The sequence below is a fragment of the Chaetomium fimeti genome (assembly GCF_033439085.1).
Source record: "Chaetomium fimeti strain CBS 168.71 chromosome Unknown B0H64scaffold_2, whole genome shotgun sequence".
Classification (NCBI taxonomy): domain Eukaryota; kingdom Fungi; phylum Ascomycota; class Sordariomycetes; order Sordariales; family Chaetomiaceae; genus Chaetomium; species Chaetomium fimeti.
The window spans coordinates 227,540-255,069 of NW_026944330.1; the positions used below are offsets into that span (position 1 = coordinate 227,540).

Genomic DNA, 27,530 nt, shown 5'->3' on the forward strand with positions numbered 1-27,530 from the left:
ACCAAAAACTAAGGTAGACGGTCATGAAAATAGCCGGGCTTGCGAGCAGTGAGCAGGACAGGTCCGAGAGCATCTGTGCTTAAGCGAGTGATATTTTACCGTGTGCTGCTTTGATTCTTTGTGTCTGAGTTTCACGTGCTTTGGCGCCTCGCTGCTCCACTGCGGCGCGACTGCTCGGAGCCTGCAACCGCGTCGTGAGTTATGAGCGTCGCGCTTTGATTCATTGCTGCATTTTCGCCAACCACCGAAATCCCTCTCATATTTTAGCTTCATTTTTGGAAACCCCAAAATGATACCGTGTTTCTGCGCTTGGTTTCTCGACGCGGAAACTCGACAACACGGTCAAGATGGACGGGTTTCGAGTCCGACTCAACTGCATCGACCACTACCAGACCACACCAACCCGATATGATCCCCAGTTGCGCCGAGATGCTCAACTCTCGGAGACTACTCGTCAGCCCAAAGTTCCCGTCATTCGCGTGTTTGGATCCACCGAGACCGGTCAGAAGGTGTGCGCTCACATCCATGGCGCATTCCCCTACCTCTATGTCGAGTACCGAGGGCCCCTGGATAAGTCAACGGGTGAGCAGGTTTCTTCTTCTTTTTTTGTTTCTTTTTTGTTTCTTTTTTCTTTTCTTGCAATTATACCAAGTATGGTTGTGCTCATACGTTGCGTAGTATCTGAGTACATCTACGGGTTACACCTCTCCATCGACCGCGCCCTGGCCATCAATTACCGCAGAGACCAATCTCGGGGGCCTCAGAGATTTGTTGCCCGCGTGACCCTCGTCAAAGGGGTACCATTCTACGGCTTTCATGTTGGGTATCGCTACTATCTCAAGATATACATGCTTAACCCGGTTGTCATGACCAGGCTGGCCGATCTCTTGCTACAGGGGCTCGTGATGGGCCAAAAGTTCCAACCCTACGAGGCACACTTGCAGTATCTCCTCCAGTTCATGGCCGACTACAACCTGTACGGTTGCGACTACCTAGATGCCGAAAACGTGAGGTTCCGCGCCCCGATTCCGGACCCTGCCGGCCCCGGTGAACCTCCGCGAATTTGGGATAGTAACACCATTTTGCCTGCAACTATCACTAATGAGCTGAGTCTCCCTCGGGCCAGCCATTGTTCCATTGAAGTCGACATCTGCGTTCAGCATATCTTGAACCGGAAAGCCGTGAAGGAGCGCCAGTTACACCATGACTTCATCGAACGGCAACAACCCATCCCCTCCGATCTGAAGCTAGTACACAGCATGGCGGGGCTGTGGAAAGATGAGACCAAGCGCAGGAAAAAGCAGATGGCGAAGCCGAAACCTGGGAGTAGTCCGTTCCCTCAGGAAGCACTCGTTACCATGTCTGCCGATCCGCGTCATTCGCAGCCGCCTGCGTGGATTCATGAGGAGGAGTACCGAGAACAGGTTCAGGAGTTGATTGAGCAGGAAAGCAAGCAAGATGGGACGGGCTTGACATTTTTCGAGTACGTCAAATCGGAACCGGACGGAGACGCAGTCCAGACCGTGATTCAATCTGTCGAGGACTTGTTCCCGGAGAACTTGTTGCCTGCTCTGGGGCTCGAGCAAAAGTTGCTGCAAGGTCACACGGACGTGGCCAGCAGCATCCAAGTGGACGAAAAAGGGCTTCTTGAGCTTGAAGCCCCCGAGCAAGAAGACCAGATCTTTCCGGATGATTCTGACCAAGATCGCACAAAGAAGGAACGTGCAGTCCGGCTTGATGAACAGTCGGAGCGGAAGAAAATCCCTCTCAGTGTTGGCGTCTCCTCTGCGTGCATCAAACAAGCAGAAACCTTCCCCGCCAGTGGTTTACAGGAACAACCGCACAGGCTTATTGCAGAGTTGAAGCGGGAAATCAAAGGCCTCGACGGGGGTTTCGGGGTCAGCGGATTACGCTCTGGCAGGCGTCCATCGATCCCACTGCCGAGGGAACTCCTTCTGGAGGCGACGGCCTTGGAACTAACATCCAAGGATGTTGGCAGTCGAAGGGCCGCCTTTGAGGCAGCGGGGTCAGGCGCCCTTAAGCGCCCCTCTCCAGTTCTAGAAAACGACGCTTCGCGAAAACGACCGAGGTGCAATGATCCACGCGAGGATTCCCACCATACTTGTGCTGTTAATGCTCCTGCCCCCGAACTGATTGCGGTGGCCGGAAAGCCAGAGCTCGTTCCCCCCAGCCCCGTTACGGCGCTAGCACCATCGTCGCAACAAAATAAGACCCCCGGCAAAGGGAGCTCCCAGAAATCCCAGGGAAACCAGACCCTTAGCTTCCAAGTTGTTAAAGATCCCCATGATCCGGATACGATATTGAGGCTCACCCAGCGAAGCGCTTCACAGCGGAGTGACGAGGGTACAATTAGTGGCTCGGCAAGAAAGCAAGTGTCCTTTGACCCTCTTGTGTCCATCCAGGAAGTCAAGTCGAGCTCTGAGGCATCGGCATCCCGGACGTCGGCGACACCGTCCAAGACACCGAGTACCCCTCCACGCCCGACTCTACACTGGAGTGGACAGACCACGATGTTTCTCGTTAATAGCACGCCGCCATCTGCAGCGGAGGTATGCTCGACGATGCAGTTATACGGGCTGCCGGATGTCATCTATCAGGACGCCTTTTACAGCAAAGACGAGGACGTGCCGCCGAGACCAAGGGAGTATGCTGGAAGGGAATACCGGTTGGACGGTAACAATCTCCCCTACCTGCCCGATTTCGATCCAACAGGCCAGTCCCCGGCTACGTTTGGGGTAAAACCAGATCTAGCACCAGATCTCTCCGCGATGGAGGCGAGCTATGAGAAGCAGCAAAGCCTGTGTACCCTACGGAGCTGGGAGATAGCCGAGCCGCCTCCAACATTCGCCGAAGTGAGCGGATGGTGGGATGAGAAGGAGAAAAGCAAGATTAAGAGGACTCGCCCTGGTCGGCCGCCACCCGCCACCCAAACGCAAAAGCCAGAACTGTCGCAGATCGTCGGGCCAACGCCGAAGAGCACGCACGGCTTCAAGTACTCGCAGAAGCAAAAGTCAACCAGCGTCCAGCACGAGGCGCAGTACATGAGCACCATGAGCCTCGAGGTGCACGTCAACACTAGGGGGAAATTGGTCCCAAACCCCGAGGAAGACGAAGTCCAGTGCATTTTTTGGTGCCTGAGATCAGACGAACAATGCCTGTTCGGCAGCCAGTCTGACGACAGCACCATAACTGGGATCGTCGTGCTCTCGGAAGATGGCCTTCTCGCCAAGCAGGTACGCGGCCAAACCTCTGTCGAGGTGGCTGAAGAGGCGTCTGAACTGGACCTCCTGGTCAAGATGGTGGAGATTGTGCGGGCGCACGACCCAGATATCCTCACCGGATACGAAGTTCACGGGAGCTCCTGGGGCTACTTAGTTGAGCGGGCAATGCACAAGTACGAGTTCGACTTGTGCAACGAGTTCTCACGCATGAAGTCCGAGTCATTCGGCAAGTTTGGCAAGAATGCGGATTCTTGGGGTAACAAGACAACGTCCAACCTCCATGTGACAGGCAGACATATTATCAATGTCTGGAGAGCCATGCGAGGCGAGCTCAACCTTCTCCAGTACAGCATGGAGAATGTTGTGTGGCATCTTTTGCACCGTCGGATTCCGCATTACTCGTGGCGAACCTTGACGGACTGGTACTCGAGTGGACGACCGAGTGACTTGAACAAAGTCCTCCGTTACTATCTCAAGAGGACACGCATGGACATTGAGGTAATCGAAGCCAACGAGCTGATTCCGCGGACGAGTGAGCAAGCGAGGCTTCTAGGCGTCGATTTCTTTTCCGTTTTCTCGAGGGGTTCGCAATTCAAGGTCGAGTCGATCATGTTCCGCATCGCCAAACCGGAGAACTTCCTTTTGGTCTCGCCCAACAGGAAGCAGGTCGGCGGCCAGAACGCTCTGGAGTGCTTGCCTCTGGTCATGGAACCACAGAGTGCTTTCTATCCAAGCCCCCTACTGGTCCTGGACTTTCAGAGCCTGTACCCCAGCGTCATGATTGCGTACAACTATTGCTACTCGACATGCCTGGGCCGCGTTGTCAGCTGGCGTGGCACCAACAAGATGGGTTTCACCGAGTACAAGAGAAGAGAAGGTCTCCTGGAACTCCTGAAAGACCACATCAACATCGCCCCAAACGGCATGATGTACACCAAGCCCGAGATCCGGAAATCGCTTCTCGCCAAGATGCTCACGGAGATTCTCGAGACTCGCGTGATGGTCAAGAGCGGCATGAAGGAGGACAAAGACGACAAGACGCTGCAAAAGCTTCTGCACAACCGACAACTTGCACTCAAGCTCCTTGCCAACGTCACCTATGGGTACACGTCGGCCTCATACTCCGGCAGAATGCCCTGCGCCGAGATCGCCGACAGCATTGTGCAGACGGGCCGCGAGACGCTCGAGCGAGCCATCGCCTACATCCACTCCGTCGAGCGGTGGGGTGCCGAGGTGGTCTACGGCGATACCGACAGTCTGTTTGTCTATCTCAAAGGGCGGACACGCGAACAGGCTTTCGACATAGGAGCCGAGATGGCCAAGGAAATCACCGACCTGAACCCACGGCCGGTGAAACTAAAGTTCGAGAAGGTGTACCACCCGTGTGTGCTGCTCGCCAAGAAGCGCTACGTTGGGTACAAGTACGAAAGCCGTGACCAGACGGTACCCGAGTTCGACGCGAAGGGTATTGAAACGGTCCGCCGCGACGGGACGCCGGCGGAGCAGAAGATTGAGGAGAAGGCGCTCAAGATCCTGTTTGAGACGGCCGACCTCAGCCAAGTTAAGGAGTATTTCCAATCTCAATGCTCCAAGATCATGCGCGGCGCGGTCTCCATCCAAGACTTCGTATTTGCGAAAGAACTGAAGCTTGGAACCTACAGCGGCAAAGGGCCCGGTCCGCCCGGCGCCCTGATCAGCACGAAGCGCATGCTCGAGGACGCCCGCGCGGAGCCACAATACGGCGAGCGGGTACCGTACGTGGTTGTTTCGGGAGCACCAGGGGCGCGCCTGATCGACCGCTGCGTCGCGCCGGAAGACCTGCTCAACAACCCGCACGCGTCGCTCGACGCGGAGTACTACATCTCCAAGAACCTCATCCCGCCCCTCGAGCGCATCTTCAACCTGGTCGGCGCCAACGTCCGGGCCTGGTACGACGAGATGCCCAAGGTCCAGCAAGTCCGCCGGTTGGAAATGACCTCCGCTGCCACCACAGCCGCCATGTCCAACAACACCACCACCACAACCGCAAACAACAAAAAAACCCTCGAATTCTTCCTCAACTCCACCTCCTGCCTAGCCTGCAACGTCAAGATGTCCAAACCTTCTCAGACTACCACCACCACCCCCCTCCCAATCTGCACCCGCTGCGCCAGCACCCCCTCCAGCACCATGGCCCTCCTCCAAACCCGCCTGAACGCCGAGCAGCGGCGGTACGCCGACGTGGTGAAGGTGTGCCAGAGCTGCGCGGGGTTTGCGCCGCTCGAGGCCCCCGGCTGCGGTAGCGGTGGTGGTGGGGGTGGTGGTGGTGGTGGCGACGTGCCGTGTGACAGTAGGGACTGTCCGGTGTTTTATACGAGGGTCAAGCAGCGCGTGAGGGTTGGCGCGGAGAGGGCGGTGTTGGAGCCGCTTTTGGGGAGGCTTGGTGCGAGGGTGGTGGGAAGGGGGGGAGGGGGTGGGTTGGATTGGTGATGTGGGGGTAGGGGTGGTGGTGGTGGTACTTGTGGTATGGGAGAGGGGGGGATGTTGGATTTGATGGGTTTTGATGGGTGCATTTGAAGCGGGTGGTGTTGGATGAGGGATGAGTAACGATGGTGTTGCATATGGACGTGGATGACTGGATGGGTTCGGCGGTGGGGCATGGGTGGTGTTGAGGGACTACAGATTTGGCATTTACACAGCATCATTCTGTGCCTTGTTGGACGGGCAGATTGTTTTGCCTTTCTTCATATTTATTTTATTTTACCGTCCATGTTGAGCCCCGTCATGTCCGTGATCTTTGGAGGGCAGTCCTGGGATGACACACTCGGAGACGATGACCCGAGTCTCATAGACCCCCGTTTCTTTCCCATCAGCTCGTGAGCTGTCCGTTGACCATCTTCCAACCAGATCCGCTTCCGAATAGCCAGGATGCGAGCTGAGAACTGGCCACGGAATCATCAAATACCTCGTTAGAGTCTCGCCCAATCCCGGCTGGCTACAGTTGGTGTACACCAGTCATTTATAAGTGCGACCTCCACCAAGGTGAAACATACAGCATGCGTGATTCAGGACAGATCCGTACCCCCTGACACAATCCATCGACAGGTCGCATTTTTTCGGTCAAGAATTGACACAGCATTCATCGCTTGAAGCCCGATAAATCTCTCGCGTGCCTTGCTGCCTGGACTGACGACCCCGCCTGGTTCAACCGCCGTGAAAACGGGTGATGATGAGGAACCCCGGTCCGGATTTGACCGGATACTGTCGGACTGGAGGTCGACATAATTTTGCATGTTCCTGCCATCTCCGGGGGTGGATCTCGGAAATCATGGGCAGCTTTTACCAGGGTCGAGCTGAGCCTTGATTAACCAACTCTTTTCTCAGGATCGAAGCGCACTGCTTGGCCTGTGTCAGGGGAGAGGCAGCCCTGTTGTTGCGCTGTAACTATTGCCTTTTTCGGACGGACCCTCCGTTTTCAATGCTCAATAAAAATTCCTTACGCAGCTTGACAGCCCTCTGCAAGTGTGATGTCGCGGGAAGACGCAGAATTTGGAGAGGCGTCCTTTGCCGGAGACAAGTCCTGTGTAGTTATTGGACGAGGAACATTGCAATCTGCTGTGGATGAGCGATCCAAATCGAAGTCATGTTCGAGAAGGCTCGGAACCAGAAGCAGCGGAGGATGATGCTGGTTGGCGGCTTGGCAACGAAGCTGGGGTGGGGCATTCCAGGAATAAATCACATTCATTCACACCAGGAAATCAATTTGTTGCTGCCTCAGGCCAACAACTTCTTGCGATGATGAGGAGACCAAAAATCATCCCTTGCGATTGCGAGTGAAGCTCCCTCGTTCGCCCCTCAACCTCCGAGTCGTCCAGCAGACTCTTGCCTTCCTCGCTGCTGGATTCACGTCTAGTTATCCCCCCCAATTGCGCTGTCGCCGCCCCCGATTTCAATTGTTCTTTTTTCATAATTTCGTTTGCAACAGGCTGCGCTTGCCCCGGTCTCCGGCCTGTGCGCTGTTGTCCTTTTTGTTTCGGTGGATGTCGTTTGGACGAGTCTGATTTGCTGGCTCCGGCGCGTCGGATTCAATCGCCTACGCACGCCCTGACCCCCCGTGTCCTCTTGCGATTGCTAAAGTCAACAACACCGCCCGAGGGGTCGCGTATTCCGGGCCGAACCAAGGCACAAACAACGACATCTTCGACCAACTCGACGCCGTGTCTTCACTCTCTCTCGCCTGTCCTTCTTTCGTTCGCTTACACTATAATCAGTACTTCTAATTCCTTCCTTGTTCGTTCGCGACATTGTCTTCTTTTCTTGATAGCACACAACTCTCTTTTTACTTTTCATTTTCTTCGTCTTTTTTTTCTTCTTTTCCCTCTCGCCATTTTCGGTCTTTGCGACGCAATCCTGTGTCTTTCCACATGTTGAACTCTGCGTGTTGAGGGGACATTGCATTCTGTGCATCCCAGCTAAACATTCGTGTTTGTCGCTCTGATCACGACCTATTTGGTCGGCAACTTCGCCAACCATGACGAACTCTTTTGGTTCGGACGAGCCCGTCGTGGCTACGGTTGCCGGCGAAACCTTCGACCCTTTCATGGGGACCCCCGCGGGCCCGACTCATCTACGGCACTCCAACTTTGACACCCATCTCTTCGCCTTGGCCCCCGGATCTTCTGCCGAGCAGGTCAAGCGGGCGATCCAGGCGCACTTGCGGGACACGGAGCGGCGCATGGAGGAAGCCGGGAAATTGGGAACCGCACTTGTACACCAGCAAAAAGAGCTGACCGAGAAGCTCCGCGAAGTCGACCAGCTCCAGTCCGAGGCCGAGCTGAACCCGGAACTTCGCCAACGGCTTGTCGAGATCGAGAAGGATTACAACGAGGTCGCCCGAGACAGTGCCCGAGCTCTGCTTCCTAAGCAGAGGGTGCCTAGCAATGAAGCTCAAAGCTCTCCGTTTTCCCCGGACAAAAGTGTTGCTAGGGTACGTTTAACCTATTCTCATTTCTAGAGCCTAGGCTGATGCGCTGTTAGCGTTCCGTGAGCCCGTCCAAGTTTGAGACGCTTGCCGCCCCCTCGCCGACAAAGTTTGGCGTCCCGAACCGCAAGCTTCGAAATCAGCCCGCGAGTAGGATCCACGACATCGAATTCGCTGCCGAGATCAGCACTTCTCTGATCACCCAGGTTCGGAACTTGCAATCCCTGCTCTCCGAGCGCGAAGAGGAGCTCAAAGACGTCAAATCGGAAAGATCCCAGCTGGAAATCGAGGCCGAGGGATTTCAGCAACGCTTAAAGACCCTGGATGAGAGCGAGAGCCGGTACAAGGACGAGAACTGGAACCTCGAGACCCAAATCCACGAGCTGATTGCGGGGCAAAAGGATGCCGCCGAGCGCGAGAAGAAGCTGACGCAAACCGTCAATGTCATCCAATCCGAAAGAAATGCCACCCAGAGGGAACTCGAAGAAGTCAAGGAGAACTTCGCCAAGCAAGACGAGAAGCATTCCGCCGAGATCAAGAACCTCGAGATCGAGCTTGGCACTAGCCGCCGGACCGCCGCCGTCTTCGAAACCGAGCGCTCGGTGCTTCAACGGAAGGTGGAGGAGCTGACCGGCCAGAACCAGGAGCTGGCCAAGGCGTTCTCGGCCCTTCAGCGCGGACGGGCCTTGGAACGCGAAGGCCCGGTCGGCGGGAGCGAAGAGGATTCCAATTCGGCCCCCGACCACAACACCCCCGAGCACTCTCCGCCTCCATCGCCCATGAAGCCTACTCCTCGCCACTCTGGGCTGGAGTCTGAGACGCTTAAGACGTCTCTCGGTCACGCCCAGCGTACCATCCAAACCCTGCGGACCAACATTCATCGCGAGAAGACCGAGAAGTTGGAATTGAAGCGTATGCTTCAGGATGCCCGAGACGAGGTCGAGAAGCTGAGGAGCGACCCGAACCCTGCTCCTAAGAAAAGCCGCAAGGCTGAGTTGCGCGAGGCCAAGAAGCCCTCTTTCCGGCTTAACCAATTGGGCGTTTCACGATCTAGTAGGACCGAAGTCGTCGAAGACCCTGAATGGGAGGACCAATCCGAAGTCCCTTCCCCCAGCATGCTCTCACGTCGCGCCTCGAATATGCGCCTCCCCGCGAGCACCGTTGCCCCTGTCGAGTCGAGCAGCGACCACTTTGAGACGGCCAACGAAACAAGCGATGCCGCCTTCGAGACCGCACATGAGCGCGGAACTGAAACCGAAGACTTCCAGACTGGTGTCGAGGACATGTCAGATGATAATGATACGGCGACCGAGACGGAGTCTGGGCCATCACGAGGACTCAACTCGATCAAGCGACCCCCGCCCTTGCCTCCCCATCACTCTAGCAATCACTACTCCTTCGACAGTACTGCCTCGACATCCAGCGAGGACGATGACTACCCCTCTTTCAGCTCGGATATCAAGACGCCAACATCCGGCCCTAAGATGCGGATGCGCGTCAGCCGCAACTCTCTCTCTCGCCGTTCGCGACACTTCAGCGAGGAACCCGCCATGCAGGGCAGCCCGTCCAGCCTTCCTGCCAACAGCGCCCCGGTGACACCGGGTGGCCAGAGCCTATTCGCCGAGCTTAACGACTTCGACAACAGCGATGAAGACTCGTGCACAGGCCCCGATACTCCCAGCCGGAGGAGCATCCGGTCTGTCACGCCTGCCACGCCCGGCAGCATTGCTCGAGGCCGCGCTTCGCCACCACCCGAGGTTCCAGCAATGCCTAAAATCATGATCGATAGCGGCATGATGACCGAACCGATGGACCTGCGGTCAGGCCTCGCGATTCTCGATCGCGAGGGGGGTTATGAGGTGCGCGAGGATTCTGAGCGCCCAATGTCGATGGAATCCGTGATTAGACCTCGCCAGTTTCCGGCGTCGACTCAATGGCTGGGAGACGGACACAAGGACGGGAACTCGTCAAGACCTGGATCCGCCATCTCTTACAGCGATGCGAGTGTTCAGCACGAGTGGAATAAGCTGTTCCCGTCAGCACCGGCGGCATCAAGCATCGCTTCCATCCAGACACAAATCATCGAGCCTTTGTCTGAACTGGAAGCCACCCCGAGCCCACCGCCCCTGAGCGTGTCATCAATCCTGTCTGAACAGACGGAGCCGATAGCAGAGTTGGTGGAGCCCCCGGCCCTGTCTATGGCGTCTTTGGTCTCTGTGCATGTTGAGCCGGTGGCCGAACTGGAGCCGCCCCTACCGAAGCTTAGCATGCCTGGCGTCCTCTCGCAGGCTATCGAGCCAGTCTCGGAACCCGAGATCCCTCTTCCAGCACTCAGCTTGCCTGTTATCCTTTCTCAGGATATCGAGCCTGTGCCCGAACCCGAGGTTCCCCCCCCAGAGCCCCCGACGCTCAGCATGCCTGTGATTGTCTCTCAGTACATCTCGCCCGTGGCTGAGCCAGAGCCGCCTCTGCCAGAGCCGCAGACACTCAGCGTTCCTGTTGTTGTTTCTCAGGACATTGAGCCAACTGCCCCAACGCCGGTTGCTCTAACTTTCTCAACTGTCCATATCGAGGAAGTCGAGCCCGTCGCTGAGCTGGACACGCCCCCTCCTTCGCCAATTGCACTCTCCTGCTCGGCTATCTTTTCCGAGCACGTCGAGCCGGTTGAACTTCCCGCCCCCGTGGTCGCGGAGCGCTCAGAACCAAAGGTTGTCATTCCTGTACCTTTGCCTCTCTCGCTCTCTTCGATTGCGTCAGAGCACGTCGAGCCCCAGGACGTGGAGCCCATCTCACCCATCAAGCTGTCGGTGTCCTCCATCGCGATGGAAGAGGTCGAACCTTTCCAAGAGCCCGAGACACCCGCACCTTCTCTGGCTCTTGCCCCCATTCAAACACTGGATGTGGTTCCTTGCGAAGCCCCGGTGTCTCCTCTGATTATTTCAAGCGTTCGGTCCTGGGGTCTTGAACCCCTGGATGAGCCAGAGGTTCTCCCGCCCAGCTTGTCCCTGTCGGGTATCGAGGCTCAGAACGTGGAGCCGATTGAATCCGAAGTGCCCAAGGTTGTTGCCCCGTTACTGAGCTTGGCAGGGATTCAGTCACTGCATAGTGAACCTGTCGAGCTGCGCACACCTAAGAGGAACGCATTTATCATACCCCGTGACATGGAAAGCATAGTCAACGGCGAGCAGGACGCCATCCGAGCACGGGACGCACCAGCTTTGTCGAGCGAGTCCGACTCTGCGCCGCCACAAGTGCAGATCTTGCCGACCGCAGACCAGGGCGCGCAAACAGCCTTGACATCCGACGCCATCGACCAAATGATAAGGGAGAAGCTCCAGCCCCCCGGCGTGGCTACTCTAGAGCGGTCTATATCGATGGGCAGCATGGGTACCCCCTCTACGGTGAGGATCCATCGGCCTCGTCAAGAAAGCTTCGACACCCCTCTGCGGAACAGAGGGGCACCCTCCGATGCTGGTGCTGATGTACTCGAGAGCCCCATACCACGGAGACCTGGCAGCGCAGCTAGTGGCATGGCCTCTATTCATGAGGTCCCTCCGCTTCCCGCAAACCACAAGGAAGCCATCGAGGCCGCTAGGACCGGTTCTTCACAGGGTGGCCAAGGCACCATTGGCGCCATGGGCCCTCCGTTATTCCCTGCTTCTTCGTTGAAGCCCCAGAACGCATCTCTCAGGCCCCGGACTCCCACCGGCTCGAGGCGCCCCACATCACCAATTTCTGTGTCCGGTCGCGCGACGCCAACCCCTCGCGTGGCGGGGAGGCCCGGTGTTACCCCCGGACACGCCGAGATGCACGACATGCAGTCCCTTTCCCGGGCGACGCTGCGGAGCCGGAAGTCTTCCATCTCATCATTTACGTCCGAGGTGGATACGCGATTCAACATGCACCACGTGAGCGGATTCGATCCACAGGGCTTCGGGCCGAACACCGACCCTCGCATGATCCAGGCAATCACGCAGACCATGATTGGCGAGTACCTGTGGAAGTACACACGTAAAGCTGGTCGCGGGGAAATATCGGAGAACAGACACCGCAGGTACTTCTGGGTTCATCCGTATACGCGTACTCTCTACTGGAGTGATCGCGACCCTTCGGTCGCTGGGCGTTCTGAGTTGAGGGCCAAGAGCGTGCAGATCGAGGCGGTTCGGGTTGTTGCCGACGACAACCCCATGCCGCCAGGCCTGCACAGGAAGAGTTTGATCATCGTATCTCCTGGCAGAAGCATCAAGTTCACCTGCACCACTGGGCAGCGACATGAGACCTGGTTCAATGCTCTGTCATACCTGCTGCTCCGCACGACAGACGAAGGGCAGGATGATGCCGAGGAGCTTGCCGGCTACATCACGCGGGAGGACGTAGACGAATTCAACCCTTCGACCGGGAAGCGGCCAACAAACGGCAGCCGGGCGCCGCCTTCGCTGTCCTCCTACAACTCCCAATCAGCGCGGCAATCTCCAACCATGGACATCTCGATGAGCGTTCCGACATTAACCCCCTCACGCTCCAAGGCGTCGCAAGGCCGCCCGTCGTATGGCACGCTTAGCAGGATCAGCGGTTACTGGAAGGAGAACAAAATCTCGGGGACCTTTGGCAGCATGAGAAGTCGAAGTGTCCAGGGGCGCCATTCTGCTCTGGGCATTTACGAAACCAGCGACCTGCAAGACAGCGCCGAAGATGTCCGGGAGATGATCGAGAGGCAGGACCGCGAGGCTGATCGCCTCGAAAACGTTCGCGCGTGCTGCGATGGTAAGTTACCCCTTGATTAAGTAGACGCAAGTCCACAACGCAGGCACTAACAAATCCGAACAGGCAAACACGATGTCGGCACCCTCACTAATAGTGCGAAAAAGGGCCGCCATTCGGTTGCAGGCTTCCGCTCACCCACCCCCTCGTCAGCCCCAACCCCGGTTGGCACCGTGAGGTCCCGGGCATGAACACCGTCCAGGCTCACTCTCTAAATTTCCTTGGAATATCAACTCTTTGATGCCCCTTTTTTGAGGGCCAGCGCATCATTACTTTCTCGTCGTTCGTTACAAGAACCATTTTCTGCTGCATTGGGGTTTTCTGTCATGCATACATCGGCCATGCATACGGGTTGTCATGACGTTGATGATTCTCTCTTTCTCTTCTCTCGTCACTGTTGTCTTTTTGTACTACCACCAAACTCTCCAACAACAACACCTACAGTTGCTCACTAATCCACGCGACTACCCCTACGGTTCCGCATCACCCCAACAAGGCGCAACCCGTTCCTCTCCGTCCGGCTATCCTCAAGCAGCATTTGGCGCATGTTTTCTCAGATTTTGCGGACATGGCGTTGGATTCTGCTCGGCTTTTTTCGCGGGTTTCTCACAAGGTGTTTGTTTCGGCGGATCGGAAGATTTCCAACAATTAGTTGCCGTTTCTTGGTGGTTCAAGAACGCCGCCTGTCTACACCGTCGAGCCCGAAAAGCTAGTGAGGCAAAAAGCACAGAACTATCATTCCATCACTAGATTCGTGGGCATGGCATTACGGCGCTCGCTCGTCTGTCTTGTCTGAAAAGCCGAAGAAAAAGGGAGAGGGTATTCATTATTGGAAGGAAGAGTTGGTGTTGTACAATAGCGGATAGTGTGCGAGACAGCGTCTGATGATTGAATGAGAAAACTAAATTGGAAATTCCTGGGCCTGAAAGTGATAGAGCAAGAAATGCGTTGTCTTTTTGCGTCTGTTTTGCTGCTCTTACTATCTGTACCTCTGTCTTGCCGTTTTGTCAGCACCTCGCGCCTCCGAGTGGTTCTCGACCGACTATTGCCAAGCCCGGACCAATGATGACATAACCTTACTTTTACCATAACCTTCCATCTACATACATCAACACCTTTTCGAATCGCCACCTCACCGCGTCCTAACACACTTCACACTTCTCCAATATCATGGCGGATGCAGAGACAACATCTGGCGATGCGCTACCCGCGCCGATCGCGCCAGTTGCCATCTTCAAGAAGCGTGGCGCAAAGGGAAAAGCCAACCTCCGAAAACGCCCAGCGACACCACCACCAGCCGACAGCGACGACTCGGATTTCTCCTCCTCCGAAGACGAGGCCGGCCAGAGGATCAAGCGCAGGAAACGAAACACGGGCGCGGTAGTCGCCTCCTCCAAAGGCAACACCGCCGCCGCCTCCTCCGACAACACCAACCTCTCCGCGACCGTCTTCGAAGCCGACCGCAACCGCTCCCTCGACACCGGCAAGCTCGAGGCAACCAAGCAAAGCAACTGGTACGACGAAGACACCACCAACCTCTCCTCACGCAACCTCCTCGGCTCGACCCGCGCCATGAAAAACCCCCCCTCCACCACCAGCAACAACGAACCCCCCGACGGCACCTACAAAGGCCTGGCCAACCAGACCCGCTACACCGTGCACAACCCGGACCGCCCGCCCGCGCGCACCGTCGGCCCCATCAAGGCGCCGACCAACATCCGCACGGTGACCATCACCGACATGGCGCCTGACATCTGCAAGGATTACAAAACTTCGGGGTTCTGCGGCTTCGGCGACGGGTGCAAGTTCCTGCACGCGCGCGAGGACTACGCGCACGGGTGGCAGTTGGACCGCGAGTGGGAGGCCGTGACCAAGGGGAAGAAGGTGATTGGCGGGACGGTGGTGGCGAGTGCGGATCGGAAGTTGGCTGGTGGTGGTGCTGAGGGGGATGGTGGGGAGGGGGATGAGGAGGAGGCGGCGATGCTGGAGGGTATACCGTTTGTGTGTATTATTTGCCGCGGGCCGTACAAGGCGCCGGTAGTGACGCGGTGCGGGCATTATTTTTGTGAGGGGTGCGCGCTGAAGAGGTATCGGAAGGACCCGAGCTGCGCGGCGTGCGGGGCGGGGACGAACGGGGTGTTTAATGCGGCGAAGAGGTTGCAGAAGCTGTTGGATAAGAAGAGGGAGCGGGCGGCGAGGAGGAGGCAGGAGGCGATCGAGGCGGGTGAGGAGGTCAGTGAGGAGGAGGAGGAGGAGGAGGAGGAGTAATGAATACAGGTCTAGTCATGACCAATCTGTTCTGTTTGATTTGTGTTGCCATCATGCTGCTTGCCGCCTACCTGCTTACTGCTATGCGCCTGGTACTCCATCTGTCCATATCTGCCCCATCGCCATCTATACCTGAACGAGCCGCATCCAACCCAAAAACGCCATACCGACACAAGGAAACCGTCAAAGACCAGACCGGGATATCACACGCCCATGGTGAAGTCATGCTCGATACCGGGTGTAACACTGGCAATGAACTGTTCGAGACGTCAGTTAGTTAAACTCACCAGGACCACGGAGCGGGACTCGAGACACACCTTCAAGAACACTACCAGGTATTGGTCTACACGGATGGCCACATCCTGGTCGGCAACGTCATGTTGTACCTCTTCCCACTCATCGTTGGCGTCGATAGGGGCATCCGCAGCGTTCGGGCTGACGCTGAGCTTGCCAACCTGGGCCTCCAGCCCCTCCAGGCCCTGAGTGCTGCCTGCTGCCTGGCCAGCCTTCTGCCTCTCCTTCCGCAGCTTGAGCGCCGCGTCAGCCCGGTCGAGAAGGGTCTTCATGACAGGCGCATGCTTGCAGGGATGTATGCTCGCCATTTTGACGGTGGTGGCAAAAAACGGGAAGTCTTCCAGGGTGACCGTCTTGTCCTTGTAGTCGCCAACGATGTCCTCCATCATAAGGTGCGGAGCGAGGGCTGAGCCGTTGGGTTGATACCCCAACATGTACATCCGAGGGGTCTTGTACCACGGCGAGTAGGTAATGTACAACGAGTAGGTTCGGCTCCCGCTACGAAAACCGAGTTAGCATCTGTCCACAACAACATCCGGCGTTGAGTAACGGCTGCTCACCTGTGCTTGCTATTCCCATCATCATGGATGATGGCCTCATCGTCCTCCTCGTCCTCCATATCCGGGATGTCGTCTTCGTCGTCCTCGCGGTCGCCGACGTTCCCAGCGTCGTCTACCGTCCGCACATCCCTCGCCTTGAGCGGCTGGGAACTGGTCAGGCCGCCGGTCCGCAGCCAGCCATCGTCATCGCTGTTCTTGCCGCCCTCTACCACGGCTTCTTCGTGGCCCGCATCGCCAGCGAAATCGTCGTTCAGGCGGCGGTGGCACGGGACGTTGCGCGTCACTAGGTACTGCTTCTCCGGCGGGAGATGGCTAATGCGCTTGCTCGGTGTTTCGGCGTCGGCCCAGGTCCACGACGGGAACTTGAAGACCAAGTAGTCGCCCGCAGCGACGAACTCCTCGGGTGTGATCTCCCCCGTGTTGCGGAACGTTGAGGTATGGCTCGCGGGGGTGTACCTGTCGCGCAGGCTATTTACTGTTGAGTAAATGATGTTCATGGTTGTAGGTGTGGTGCCCCTCGGAGACGGGCACGGCGAGTGCGGGGGTGGGTCAAGGAGGTTATCGGGTTCAAGAAGTTGGAAATGGCTCGCAGCGAGTAATTTCTTCGTTTGCGAAAACTCGGCGGAGTTGATGAAAGGAGAAGGGAACGAGGGAACAAAAAGTCCGAGGGTCGATGTTAGGATGACGCGATGTAAACTGACGGTTGGAAACGCCGGGTCATCAAATGACGAGCCAACGGGTCCCTCCCCCGTGACACCTCCGGTAGCCTTGCAGCGGCTGAGTGCCCCTCCTTCGCTGGGCTTGGTGGCTTGGCAGCCTGCGGCAAGATTGGCGGGGTTGGAGCTTGCGCACCCGCATGACAGCTGCCTGCACCACAGCGGTCCGGCGAAGCCCCACTTCCGGTGCTCTGATTGGCCATACGGCCGCCCAGCCAAAGTAATCGCCGCGCAACTTCCAAGACGGGCTGACGACGATGGGAGGCGAGCTTCGAACTCCACGGCTTAATTTACATACGAACACCTCCTAATATCACCCTTTTTTTGTTTTATTGTCGATAAGCCCCGCAACTCAGCGAGTGACTTACCCGCTATACCTGAGAGAGCTTTCCCTATTCTCTGTCAATTTGTGCAGGGTTGCTGATGCACCCGAAGCTGTCCCAGAGAGCCCCCCTGACGCGACCCGACTTGTACAAATGATTTGACTTGTTCAGTGTCGCTCGCTGTCTCGTCATCCCGAACCACTCTGATTCGCAAATCTACAAAGCAACACGACGGTACTCGATAACCGCCCAACATGGCCACTATACGCAGCCTCGACCATACCAAGTTAGTTTGCGCCCTGTCTCCTTCCCGCCATCAGCAGTCGACGATTCTCCAGCCTTTCCCGTATTGTAGACTAACCAAGCATGTCGCGCAGGTCCGAGGCCGAGTTGGCCATTAACATCAAGAAGGCCACGAGCCCCGAGGAATCGGCCCCGAAACGTAAGCATGTTCGGAGCTGCATCGTCTACACATGGGACCACAAGTCCTCCCTCTCCTTCTGGGCTGGGCTCAAGGTCCAGCCCATCCTAGCCGACGAGGTCCAGACCTTCAAAGCCCTGATCACCGTTCACAAAGTCCTCCAGGAGGGACACCCTGTGACTCTGAGGGAGGCAATGGCGAACAAGGGGTGGATCGACAGCCTGAATCGCGGAATGGCCGGCGAGGGCATGCGCGGCTACGGCCCCCTGATCAAGGAATACGTCTACTACCTACTCGCCAAGCTCTCGTTCCACAAACAGCACCCGGAATTCAACGGCACTTTTGAGTATGAGGAATACATCAGCCTCAAGGCCATCAACGACCCGAACGAGGGCTACGAGACCATCACCGACCTCATGACCCTGCAGGACAAGATTGACCAGTTCCAAAAGCTGATCTTCTCCCACTTCCGCAATGTCGGCAACAACGAGTGCAGAATCTCTGCGCTCGTGCCTCTCGTCACCGAGAGCTACGGCATATACAAGTTCATTACCAGCATGCTGAGGGCGATGCATTCTAGTGGGTTGCCTTTGTCTTGATATGCCCGACATGGCTAACATTGTCTAGCTACTGGGGACAACGACGCCCTCGAGCCACTCCGCGGGAGATACGACGCTCAACACCACCGGCTCGCCAAGTTCTACTACGAATGCTCCAATCTCCGCTACCTCACCAGTCTCATCACCATCCCCAAGCTACCGCTAGACCCGCCCAATCTGCTCGCAGAAGACGAGAATGCGCCAGCCCTCCCCGCGCGGCCCAAGCAGGAGATTGAGAAGCCACCAACGCCTCCGCCGGCGCCAAAGTCTGAGGAACCAGACGAGATCAACGAGTTTTGGAAGAGCGAAATCGATCGTCAGAACCGAGAATACGAGGAGCAGCAGCGGGTATTGGAGGCCCAACAGCAAGCATCGCTGCTTGCGCAACAACAAGCTCAACTCCAGGCACAACGCGATTTCGAAGAGCAACAGCGGCGGCTGATGGAGCAGCAACAGCAAGAGCAGGATGCGCTTAGGGCCCAGCAAGCGCAATGGCAAACCCAGGGTCGGCTGGCTGAGCTCGAGCAAGAGAACCTCAATGCGCGGGCGCAGTACGAACGCGACCAACTGATGCTGCAGCAGTACGACCAACGTGTCAAGGCCCTGGAAGGCGAGCTACACCAGCTGCAAAACAACTTTGGACAGCAGTTGGGAAGCAAGGATGACCAGATACGAGCGCTGCAAGAGCAGGTCAATACCTGGAGGACCAAGTACGAAGCTCTGGCAAAGTTGTACTCCCAACTCCGCCACGAACACCTCGATCTGCTCCAAAAGTTCAAGTCGGTGCAGCTCAAGGCTGCTTCGGCCCAGGAGGCGATCGACCGACGAGAGAAGTTGGAGCGCGAGATCAAGACGAAGAACCTCGAGCTGGCCGACATGATCCGAGAGCGGGATCGGGCCCTCCACGATAAGGATAGAGTGTCGGGGTCCAACAAGGACGAGGTGGAGAAACTAAAGCGGGAGCTCCGGATGGCCCTCGATCGCGCAGACAACCTGGAGCGGAGCAAGGGCAACGAGCTCTCCACCATGCTCTCCAAGTACAACCGCGAGATGGCAGATCTCGAGGAGGCGCTCCGCAACAAGTCGCGGGCGCTAGAGGACTCGCAATCCAAGTTGAGAGACGGCAGCTCGGATCTCGAGGCGCTTCTTCGTGAGAAGGAGGAAGAACTCGAGGTTTACAAAGCTGGCATGGACCAGACCTTGCTTGAGCTCAACGAGCTAAGGAACAACCAAGGCACATCGGATCAGGTGCTCGATGGCCAACTCGATGCCTTAATCCTCGGTCAACTAGGCAAGATCAACGACATAATCGACTCGGTGCTCCAGGCGGGGGTACAGCGCGTCGACGACGCCATGTACGAGCTTGACTCGACCATGCAAGCGGGTAACCAGAATGCCTCCCCATCTTTCGTTCTATCGCAAATTGAGAAGGCGTCGGCTAGCGCCACCGAGTTTGCGACGTCGTTCAACGCCTTCGTAGCGGACGGGCCCAACAGCACCCATGCGGATTTGATCAAGACCGTCAACGTGTTTTCTGGTGCCATTGCAGATGTCTGCAGCAACGCGAAGGGTCTGACACGTCTGGCCACCGATGAAAAAAAGAGTGACGCCATGATGAGCGGTGCCCGCCAATCCGCCCATGCCACCGTCAATTTCTTCCGCAGCTTGCTGAGCTTCCGACTGGAGGGAATGGATGCGATGCAAAAGACGGACGTCGTCATCAACAGCAATCATGATGTCCAGGTGAACCTTCAGAAACTCAACAACCTGGTCGAGACCTTCGCGCCGGGCTTCGGCAAGCTCGCCAACAAGGGTGATTTGGGCGATGTTGTCGACCAAGAACTGAGCAGAGCGGCGGATGCCATCCAGGCAGCGGTCGACCGCCTGAACAAGCTCAAGAACAAGCCTCGTGACGGCTACTCGACCTACGAGCTTCGGGTGCACGACTCGATCCTGGATGCCGCCATGGCGATCACCACGGCCATCGCGCAGCTCATCAAGGCCGCCACTGTCACACAGCAAGAGATTGTGCAAGCCGGGCGCGGTTCTTCGTCGCGCACGGCCTTCTACAAAAAGAACAACAGGTGGACAGAAGGGCTCATCTCGGCTGCCAAGGCGGTCGCGGGATCGACTAACACGTTGATCGAGACAGCTGACGGTGTCCTCTCGAACCGCAACAGCCCGGAACAGCTCATCGTGGCGTCCAACGATGTGGCAGCGTCCACGGCGCAACTCGTGGCCGCCAGCCGCGTCAAGGCCGGCTTCATGAGCAAGAGCCAAGAGAACCTCGAGCAAGCCAGCAAGGCTGTCGGGGCCGCTTGCCGCTCTCTCGTCCGACAGGTGCAGGCCATGATCAAGGATCGCAATGCTGGGGAGGAACAGGTGGACTACTCCAAGCTGGGCGCACACGAGTTCAAGGTGCGCGAGATGGAGCAGCAGGTATGTTTTCAGTATTCTCACCATTCGCTTCCTTCCGGTGCCCTAGCCCATCATTTGTCTAACCACTCTTCGCAACGCAGGTCGAGATTCTTCAGCTGGAGAACTCGCTGTCCGCTGCCCGTCACCGCCTCGGCGAGATGCGCAAAATTTCGTACCAGGAGGAGTAAGGGTGTGTTGTGCGGGAAGCCTGTATGGATTGGGGCGCGCCGCGGGGCTGAGCAGCGGCAATTGGGGTTTATTCGGCATCACTTCGACGTACTTAGTTTGAGCAACTCCTGGAGCCCTTACTTGGGCGTTACACATCGTTCATTTTCGTCTTGACGGGATTCAGCGCTGGGGGTTGGGATAGGGATCCCCTGCTGTCGGGAGTGGGCAAACATTTGCAACATATATGCGATGCTGTTACCCGGGTTACGCTGGGGACGACCTTGTCCGGCCAAACACACGAAATTTCTCCGTTTGCCACGAGCCTCCCCCATCCACAGTCCCGGTTTGCTATCCCCGGTCACACGGCAGCGACAGCGGAACCGTTGCGATCTCCCGGTGCCGGCGGGTATGCCCTCCGGCCCGACCCTGAACCCCATCACCTACCTATCTTCCGCACCCCCACCCCGCGTCCCACCATCGCCTCCCGTTCCGAACCCCCGTGAAACATGTCAAGTCTATAAAGCATGCAAGATCTGCGGTGTGGTGTGTATCTAATCGGTAAAAACCCTGGGTCTTATGGATCACGGCTATGTTGTGTGACGCGGCATCAATCAAGTTCGGAAATAGATGCTCCCTCGGCTTCGCTCGAAACGTCCGCGGAACTGGGGGCACGAAAAGGGTGCCGTAGCCGCCGGCAGCCTTTCCTCCACAGTACACCGTAACTACCGGGCACTGGGCGGTCTGCGTGCCTCCTTCACCTCGCATTGCATGCTGTTTGCTCATCAACAAGCAAGCCGTCAGCTGATCGGGGAAAAAGCAAACCCAACCTCAGCCCTCAGCCCTAACCCTACCACCATCCCGCCCTCCGCAAAACCCCGTACACGAATGGCCGTTGCAGAAATTCTGCAAGACACCCGAAAACCCTCGCTTGGCCCCCCGAAATTGTTCGGCTCTCCCCTTCCCCGCCGTGGCCTTTTGTAATCCTTCTCATGAACACGACACACACACACACAGTACATAAAACGAACGCGGCTGCTGCTGCGCGCGCAGGACGCGAGGCATGCAACGGTCGGTCGTCACAGGACACGCAACATAATAACGCATCCGGGCTGCATAAACTCGGCAACTCGCAGTGACACAGCATCAGGTAGGGTCCCCAGAAATATGCAAGCCCCCCTCTCCTCCCAACCCCAAAAGAACCAGCCGGGATCCGGTGTCCGAACCAAAAACGCGCGCTCTTCCCTCCAACGGAGGAGCCCCAACAAAGTGCCCCACTCACCTACCCCGGTTCGGGCCTGGTCGGTGGAACCCCGCCCAACCTGGAACCCCAAACCGTCCTGCGGCTGAGCAGGAGATTGGCCCGCGGATCGGCCGTGCATTAGCGGGGGATCCATTGGAACTGGGCTTGCTTTAAATCGACGACAGGTCGCTTCCGACGTGCGCGCCAATGTCTTATAAGTGACGGGGTGCGCGCACCTGCCTCCCTTGCAGCGTGATATGTGCGAATTTGGAGCTTGAGAGTTGTCATTTTTCATTTTTCACTGTGTACGAGAGTTTCTCGTCTACCTATGTAACGGAGAATGGGGGGGTTTGTCTGCATACGGGCGGGAGAAAGCGAGGTCGAGACGCTTGAGGGTTTGGTTTGTTCCGTCGAGCGGCAGGTCTTTCGCCTCCCTCCGTCCCTTGCCCTTTGTCATGTTTGTTCACCTTTTGATCTCCCCTCTTCCCGGACGGGTGCTATGATGTTGGGAAACTCGGATCTCATTGAAAATGGTGGCGACAGACAAACGGCTTTCTCAGAAACATTCGGCAGGCTGCCGCAAGTCCGCAAGCCACGCAGTCGGGAATGCAGGGTCCCTCACACGGTACGGTGGTATTAGCCAATGACACGGTAATATCATTCCCTGAGATTGTCTTCCTTGTCGAAGGTTGTCGGACTTGGGAGTGGTCCCTGACAGTTGAGTTGCCCACACAACCCCGCTGCTGACTTGGTTCCGCAATATCCGCACTGAGCTGTGCTTGTGATCGAGCGGCTTGTCTACCACGCCTGTCTGTTGCTGACCTGCAAATGGGGCCTCAATTGAAGCCTGCGGTTTTGTTAGCGTCGGGGTCCCGTTCAGAAGGTGGCGAGACGTACCAGGTGCGCCATTTCCCATGCCCATCGTGTAGAATTGATTGCCGGTGTTGGCCTGATTGCCAAGATTGCCGTTGCCTTCACCCTGGAAGATCCTGTCCAGCATCGCATCCAGCTCCGGATCCTCGTTCTGGGCTGTAAAGAACGGCTCGGTTGCCGCGAGGTCGGGGAGCTGGTGCACGGTGACGCCTTGGCTAATGAGCGGATGACCCGTGGGGACCTGGAAGAGCGCCGACATGGCTAAATGCGGGTTATTCTTCGCAAATTGGCGAAAGCTCTCCATGGTGTTGGTCGACTTCGTTGCAGCCCCCGGCTGTGTGTTGACGCAGATGACATCGTTGGTAAGGTCGGTGAGTTTCGCGATGATGGGGAGCGGGTTGACAACCGGCAGGCCACCGTTAAGGCAGTTCATGAACAGGCCAAGGCCATTCATCGGCTGGAGATAGCTCTCGACACCTCGGACTGCAGTGCGCTCAACCTTGTGGGTGCCGTCGTCGAGCCGGATCAATTTCCAGCCCAATGCCGTCAAGTAGCTCTCGCGGACAACAATACCCATGTGCTTGATGGCAAACTGAATCCAGTTCTGCAGCGTAATGTTCTCGTCTGACAGAAACTCTCTGATAGCCGAATACACGGCGCACATGAAATCCCACTCTTTGTGGAACGGATCCTCTTTCCAAAGCATCGTCATAATAGGCGACTTGTCTTTCTGTGTGAGCTGGGAGAAGAGCGATGAGTAGTATGCTGAAAACGTTTAGATCAAGCGACAATCTTCTACGTTCATCTGACATACCACGGTACCCCATAAACCCGTTGACCTTCTTTTTCGCAGGCTGACGCTGGTTTTCAGCGCGCATCATTGTCGAGAGCGCTTTCATTGTCGTCTCGCGGTCTCCTGCTGGAAGACCTTCAAAGGTTTGGATGATCTGATTGACGCCCTCCATTCTCGATCAACGGTGTAGCTTGTTACGGCGTTGAGGGTCAAAAAGCCGGATGTTTTTTCAAGGGTCGCAGACACTTTTTTGGAACGAGGGAAACTTTAAGCTCTCGAAGAATGCAGGAGGGAAAGCACCAACCGTGCGTTTGTATGTATTTAATTGGAGGTCAAAGATCAGGTCCGTACGCTTACCTAAGGTGGCATACTCTCCTAATCAGCTCAATTTCTTTGTTCACCTCTGGTCACATTAAGTGCAACACATCAAAGTATGTGAAACGGGCTCATTTGTGACAGTGGAAATAGCCGACTACCCCAATTACCCGAAAGTTCCATAGACATCAACCCGAGAATAAAACGCATGAGCTCTAAAAACTATCAATTCCACTGGCCGTCGAACTCGAGACAGTATTTGCGAGCCTCCCCCTCGAGGAAAATGGGGACATCGGGAATCTCCTCTCCCATCAAAGCAATTCCTGCCAAGCCCGGTGCATTGATCTCGGCATTTAGCGCCTCGGGCCTTGAGCGACCCAAGAGGTCATATTCCGGGCAAGGAGTCTGTTTGGTCACAATTAATTTCGTGCTCGAGTTCGTAAATGTCCAAAGTCGTGACTCACCTCGCTCATATCCTCGAGGCATAAGATTATTGCGTCCTCGGTTCTCTTCCAGCCCCTGAAATAATGGGAAAGGCGGCTCTGAATCTGTCTAGTTACGGCCTGTCCGGTGTTAGCTCGTGCGTTGGTGCAAATATAAAGTGGACTCACGGCTTTGGCGAACTCCGAGAGACGTGGGCCAGGGACTCGATGAAGCTGTTGGATGGTGTTAGCGAACCCGTTGACTCGCGATGATGATGATAACTTACTCTCTCAAACATCTCGCGATAATTATCATAATCACGGACGATTTCTGGCTTCAGCCAGGTGATGGTAGTCGGGAACATGAGCTTGAAGTACGGTTGCGGTTTGCGCTCCCTAAACAACTCCGGGCTCACAATCGGACCTGGCTGAAGGTTCCCAAAGAACTTGTGCCATGCAGTTCCTGGAACATGTCTCAATGGATGGACCAAGTTCTCCGTGTGCCAGTATTGCATCAGCTTCTCCAGATCCTCGTCATCATCGTCTGGATTGGGAACATCGCTCTGATCAACATGACCATATTTGTGAAGAATGAACCCGCCATAGACCTTGACATCCTCGTTATAAACAAGGCCACATTCCTTTCCGGGGTAGGTTTCGGCTTGTTTGTGAAGCAAAAGAGTGGTGAGGAGCTCCTTCACTAGAGCCTGGGCTCCCTTGACTTGTTTCTCGAGGGACCCATCACCTCCCGATGCAAAGCCGGTTCTTTTCTGCTGAAAATCGAGAAACTCGAGTATGGTGTTTGACGCCGCGAGGAAGTGACAAACGGTCTTGACCACAGATGGCTGATCAACAATCACAAGCGAAGGAGAGTTCGCGACCCTCTCAGTAGTTACCAAGAATATGTTCGCTGTTTGCAGGATCTCTTCGAAGGAAGCCTCGAAATTGTCGATTTCCGTCGCGATGACGGAGCGAATGTACTGAGCTTGCAGACGCAGAACAACCTAAACATGGAAAGCAAATACATCAGCATAGTCCGTCAAATCCCCGAATTGGTACTCACCTGACCAAGTGCGCGACGATCCATTTGCACTTCCTGGGACTGGGGAAGTTGATTGTTGAGAGATGCTGCTGCTCTGGGAGCACGACGCTGGTCGGCCATGATTCTTGGTGCTGTTCTTGATTTCAAGAAGATCCGGATTGTTGTGTTTAGACCAGCCCGCTCACCGAGTAATGTTGTCTTTTGCATGCAAGGCTGTTCTTAGCCTCCCGGTAGAAAGTGAGAGCGAGAGTCATGCAGTAAATTTCAAGAGACGAGGGAGCTCGCAAGGGGCCCGGGGTTAAATTGAATCAATTCACTGGCCATACTGTGTACATTCCTAGGTGGTTGTCCGCTTTTTCTTACTATTGTTCTACAGGTAACAATACTAACTCGCCGTTTTAGAAGGCATTAAAGTTTAGACGGAATTTTCAAATCCCGGATTCCAACTCACAACTACTTATTGCAGGCTGACCTCGGATTCACAAACTTTTCTTCTTCTTCAACTTCATTTTGTGTTTCGCCATTCTAGGACAACCTTCTCATTCAATTTATTCATCGGCAAGTCGATCTCACGTCTCAACCAGCGGATTCCAAGCGAGCTCTAATTATTTCCCCAAACCTCCAGCGACAATCGGCTCGACTTTCCCTACTCACAGCGCAATGGCCTCTTGCACCACAGTTAACAACTCGACCGCCATGGAGGATGCCTCCCCTCTGGCCTTCGTTTTCAACGGAAACGAAATGATTGTGCAGTGCACCGCCAACAACGATGACGAAGCTGGTGCCATCAACATCCTAAGCGTTGCGCTAGAGAACTTCAAGTGAGTCTAACTCATTTAACTTGCCGGTCGATCAGCTAGCTAATTTTCTTCAGGAGGTTTAATGATGGCAAACACGCCGTCATTGTTCGCCCCAAAGATTCTACTCGGTACTGGATCACCAGCGCCCCGTACGCCGAGACTCTAAATAAGGATGCTTATCAAGTCATCAAGTCCACCGTACTCAGCATCTCTGAAGCCGGTAAGTGGGATTTGGGCGCCTCATTTCATGTCACCGGAGACCTAATCATTCAGTCAGATCCCGTCCTCCAGATGCCGACCGGGCCCCAAAGCGCGAAGCATCAGAAAGTCTCTAAGCTGCGCATTCGTCGGCCTCGCAATCAGTTCATCATCTACCGTCAGTGGATGTCAGCCAAGATCCACGCCTGCAACCCTGGTGTGACTGCTGCCTGCATCTGTAAATATTCGGTTTTCTTTCTGTCGCTGTACTGTGCTGACATTCAACAGCTCAGATCGTTGCCCGGACCTGGCAGGCTGAGAAGCCCGAGGTCAAAGCACGGTTCAAGGCCTTGGCTGATGAGGAGGATCGCATCCACAAGGAGATGTACCCGGGCTACCGTTATGTGGCGGGCCGTCGCAACCCCCAGCTTCCCTTGTCCAAGCGCAACTTGACTCGCGACCCGATGGCAGTCGCGGAGAGGCTGATCGCCGCTGGACTTTGATTTTAACTCAGCAGCGCCCACCATAACGGGCTTGAGTCGGTTAAGTAGTAGCAAAGAAGTATCCAGAAGCACCACTGAACGCGGAACCCCCCCAGAAAGATGAGAATAACCCGACAAAAACAGGTCAGCCCCCGTCTCCCCCCTTACCTTGAACACCAAGCCGGTTCCCTGGTTCCATAATGCTGACACTCGCTTCACGGTAGACTGCAGCGCAACAACCCGTCTTGTTCATGCCCCATCTCCGACTCGATCGCAATTTGGGGAGCGGCAAAGGACTTGACACCACCCCTCCCACTCATATGAAACGATGATTTTCACTATGCCTTCACCACGATGCGACAACAGCCTGAGGAAACTTGTTGGAGGGGAACTACGAACGTTGATTGACGGTCACTCGTGCTATTCCCTGTGATTCAATTTCAAGGGGAGGAGACAGCCCGAAAGATGGACTCTGGGATTAAGTTCTTGGAGATGAACTTCTGGGATTGACCTCTTGGAGGAAGGGGAAATTGGGAAGGGCCAACATCGTACTCGGCGTTGTGTAGCATTGGGATCGATTTTGAGGGCGATGGGGGACGATTGAAGATAGGTTGGAGCTGCAAGGGCCCTTATTG

The 27,530-nt window shown here is 56.0% G+C and overlaps 9 protein-coding genes across 9 annotated transcripts; 6 read left to right on the forward strand and 3 right to left on the reverse strand.

Annotated features, from left to right (window-relative positions):
* Positions 1-25: 25 nt before the first annotated feature.
* On the forward strand, positions 26-5,711 carry B0H64DRAFT_353633 (uncharacterized protein; the record flags this gene model as incomplete). Its single annotated transcript, XM_062801513.1, has 2 exons — positions 26-582; positions 679-5,711. Exons 1-2 carry the CDS (start codon positions 348-350, stop codon positions 5,709-5,711), a joined length of 5,268 nt encoding a protein of 1,755 aa, XP_062661698.1. The 5' UTR covers positions 26-347.
* Positions 5,712-7,517: 1,806 nt separating this feature from the next.
* Positions 7,518-13,237, forward strand: B0H64DRAFT_68083 (uncharacterized protein). Its single transcript, XM_062808608.1, has 3 exons — positions 7,518-8,208; positions 8,259-12,966; positions 13,030-13,237. Exons 1-3 carry the CDS (start codon positions 7,753-7,755, stop codon positions 13,152-13,154), a joined length of 5,289 nt encoding a protein of 1,762 aa, XP_062661699.1. The 5' UTR covers positions 7,518-7,752; the 3' UTR covers positions 13,155-13,237.
* Positions 13,238-13,948, forward strand: B0H64DRAFT_68084 (uncharacterized protein). The gene has a single exon (XM_062808609.1). The coding sequence runs from the start codon at positions 13,321-13,323 to the stop codon at positions 13,711-13,713; it is 393 nt and encodes a 130-aa protein (XP_062661700.1). The 5' UTR covers positions 13,238-13,320; the 3' UTR covers positions 13,714-13,948.
* Positions 13,949-14,023: 75 nt separating this feature from the next.
* On the forward strand, positions 14,024-15,366 carry B0H64DRAFT_68086 (uncharacterized protein). The gene has a single exon (XM_062808610.1). It carries the CDS (start codon positions 14,134-14,136, stop codon positions 15,229-15,231), a length of 1,098 nt encoding a protein of 365 aa, XP_062661701.1. The 5' UTR covers positions 14,024-14,133; the 3' UTR covers positions 15,232-15,366.
* On the reverse strand, positions 15,229-16,806 carry B0H64DRAFT_384390 (autophagocytosis associated protein). The gene is made up of 3 exons (XM_062802995.1): positions 16,086-16,806; positions 15,549-16,023; positions 15,229-15,488 (listed from the first exon to the last, which is right to left on the reverse strand). Exons 1-3 carry the CDS (start codon positions 16,580-16,582, stop codon positions 15,435-15,437), a joined length of 1,026 nt encoding a protein of 341 aa, XP_062661702.1. The 5' UTR covers positions 16,583-16,806; the 3' UTR covers positions 15,229-15,434.
* A 263-nt stretch (positions 16,807-17,069) lies between these two features.
* B0H64DRAFT_384391 (ANTH domain-containing protein) lies at positions 17,070-21,045 on the forward strand. Its single transcript, XM_062802996.1, has 4 exons — positions 17,070-17,410; positions 17,502-18,124; positions 18,173-20,583; positions 20,664-21,045. Exons 1-4 carry the CDS (start codon positions 17,379-17,381, stop codon positions 20,748-20,750), a joined length of 3,153 nt encoding a protein of 1,050 aa, XP_062661703.1. The 5' UTR covers positions 17,070-17,378; the 3' UTR covers positions 20,751-21,045.
* Positions 21,046-22,806: 1,761 nt separating this feature from the next.
* Positions 22,807-23,808, reverse strand: B0H64DRAFT_438680 (mating-type protein MAT alpha 1-domain-containing protein; the record flags this gene model as incomplete). Its single annotated transcript, XM_062806366.1, has 3 exons — positions 22,807-22,817; positions 22,868-23,608; positions 23,658-23,808. The coding sequence occupies 3 exons, from the start codon at positions 23,806-23,808 to the stop codon at positions 22,807-22,809; spliced, it is 903 nt and encodes a 300-aa protein (XP_062661704.1).
* Positions 23,809-24,176: 368 nt separating this feature from the next.
* On the reverse strand, positions 24,177-25,535 carry B0H64DRAFT_415015 (uncharacterized protein; the record flags this gene model as incomplete). The annotated part of the gene is made up of 5 exons (XM_062805074.1): positions 24,177-24,356; positions 24,416-24,493; positions 24,563-24,607; positions 24,661-25,377; positions 25,437-25,535. 5 exons carry the CDS (start codon positions 25,533-25,535, stop codon positions 24,177-24,179), a joined length of 1,119 nt encoding a protein of 372 aa, XP_062661705.1.
* A 401-nt stretch (positions 25,536-25,936) lies between these two features.
* B0H64DRAFT_471522 (high mobility group box-domain-containing protein) lies at positions 25,937-26,916 on the forward strand (the record flags this gene model as incomplete). The annotated part of the gene is made up of 4 exons (XM_062807884.1): positions 25,937-26,236; positions 26,290-26,435; positions 26,493-26,651; positions 26,702-26,916. Exons 1-4 carry the CDS (start codon positions 26,076-26,078, stop codon positions 26,914-26,916), a joined length of 681 nt encoding a protein of 226 aa, XP_062661706.1. The 5' UTR covers positions 25,937-26,075.
* Positions 26,917-27,530: the final 614 nt, after the last annotated feature.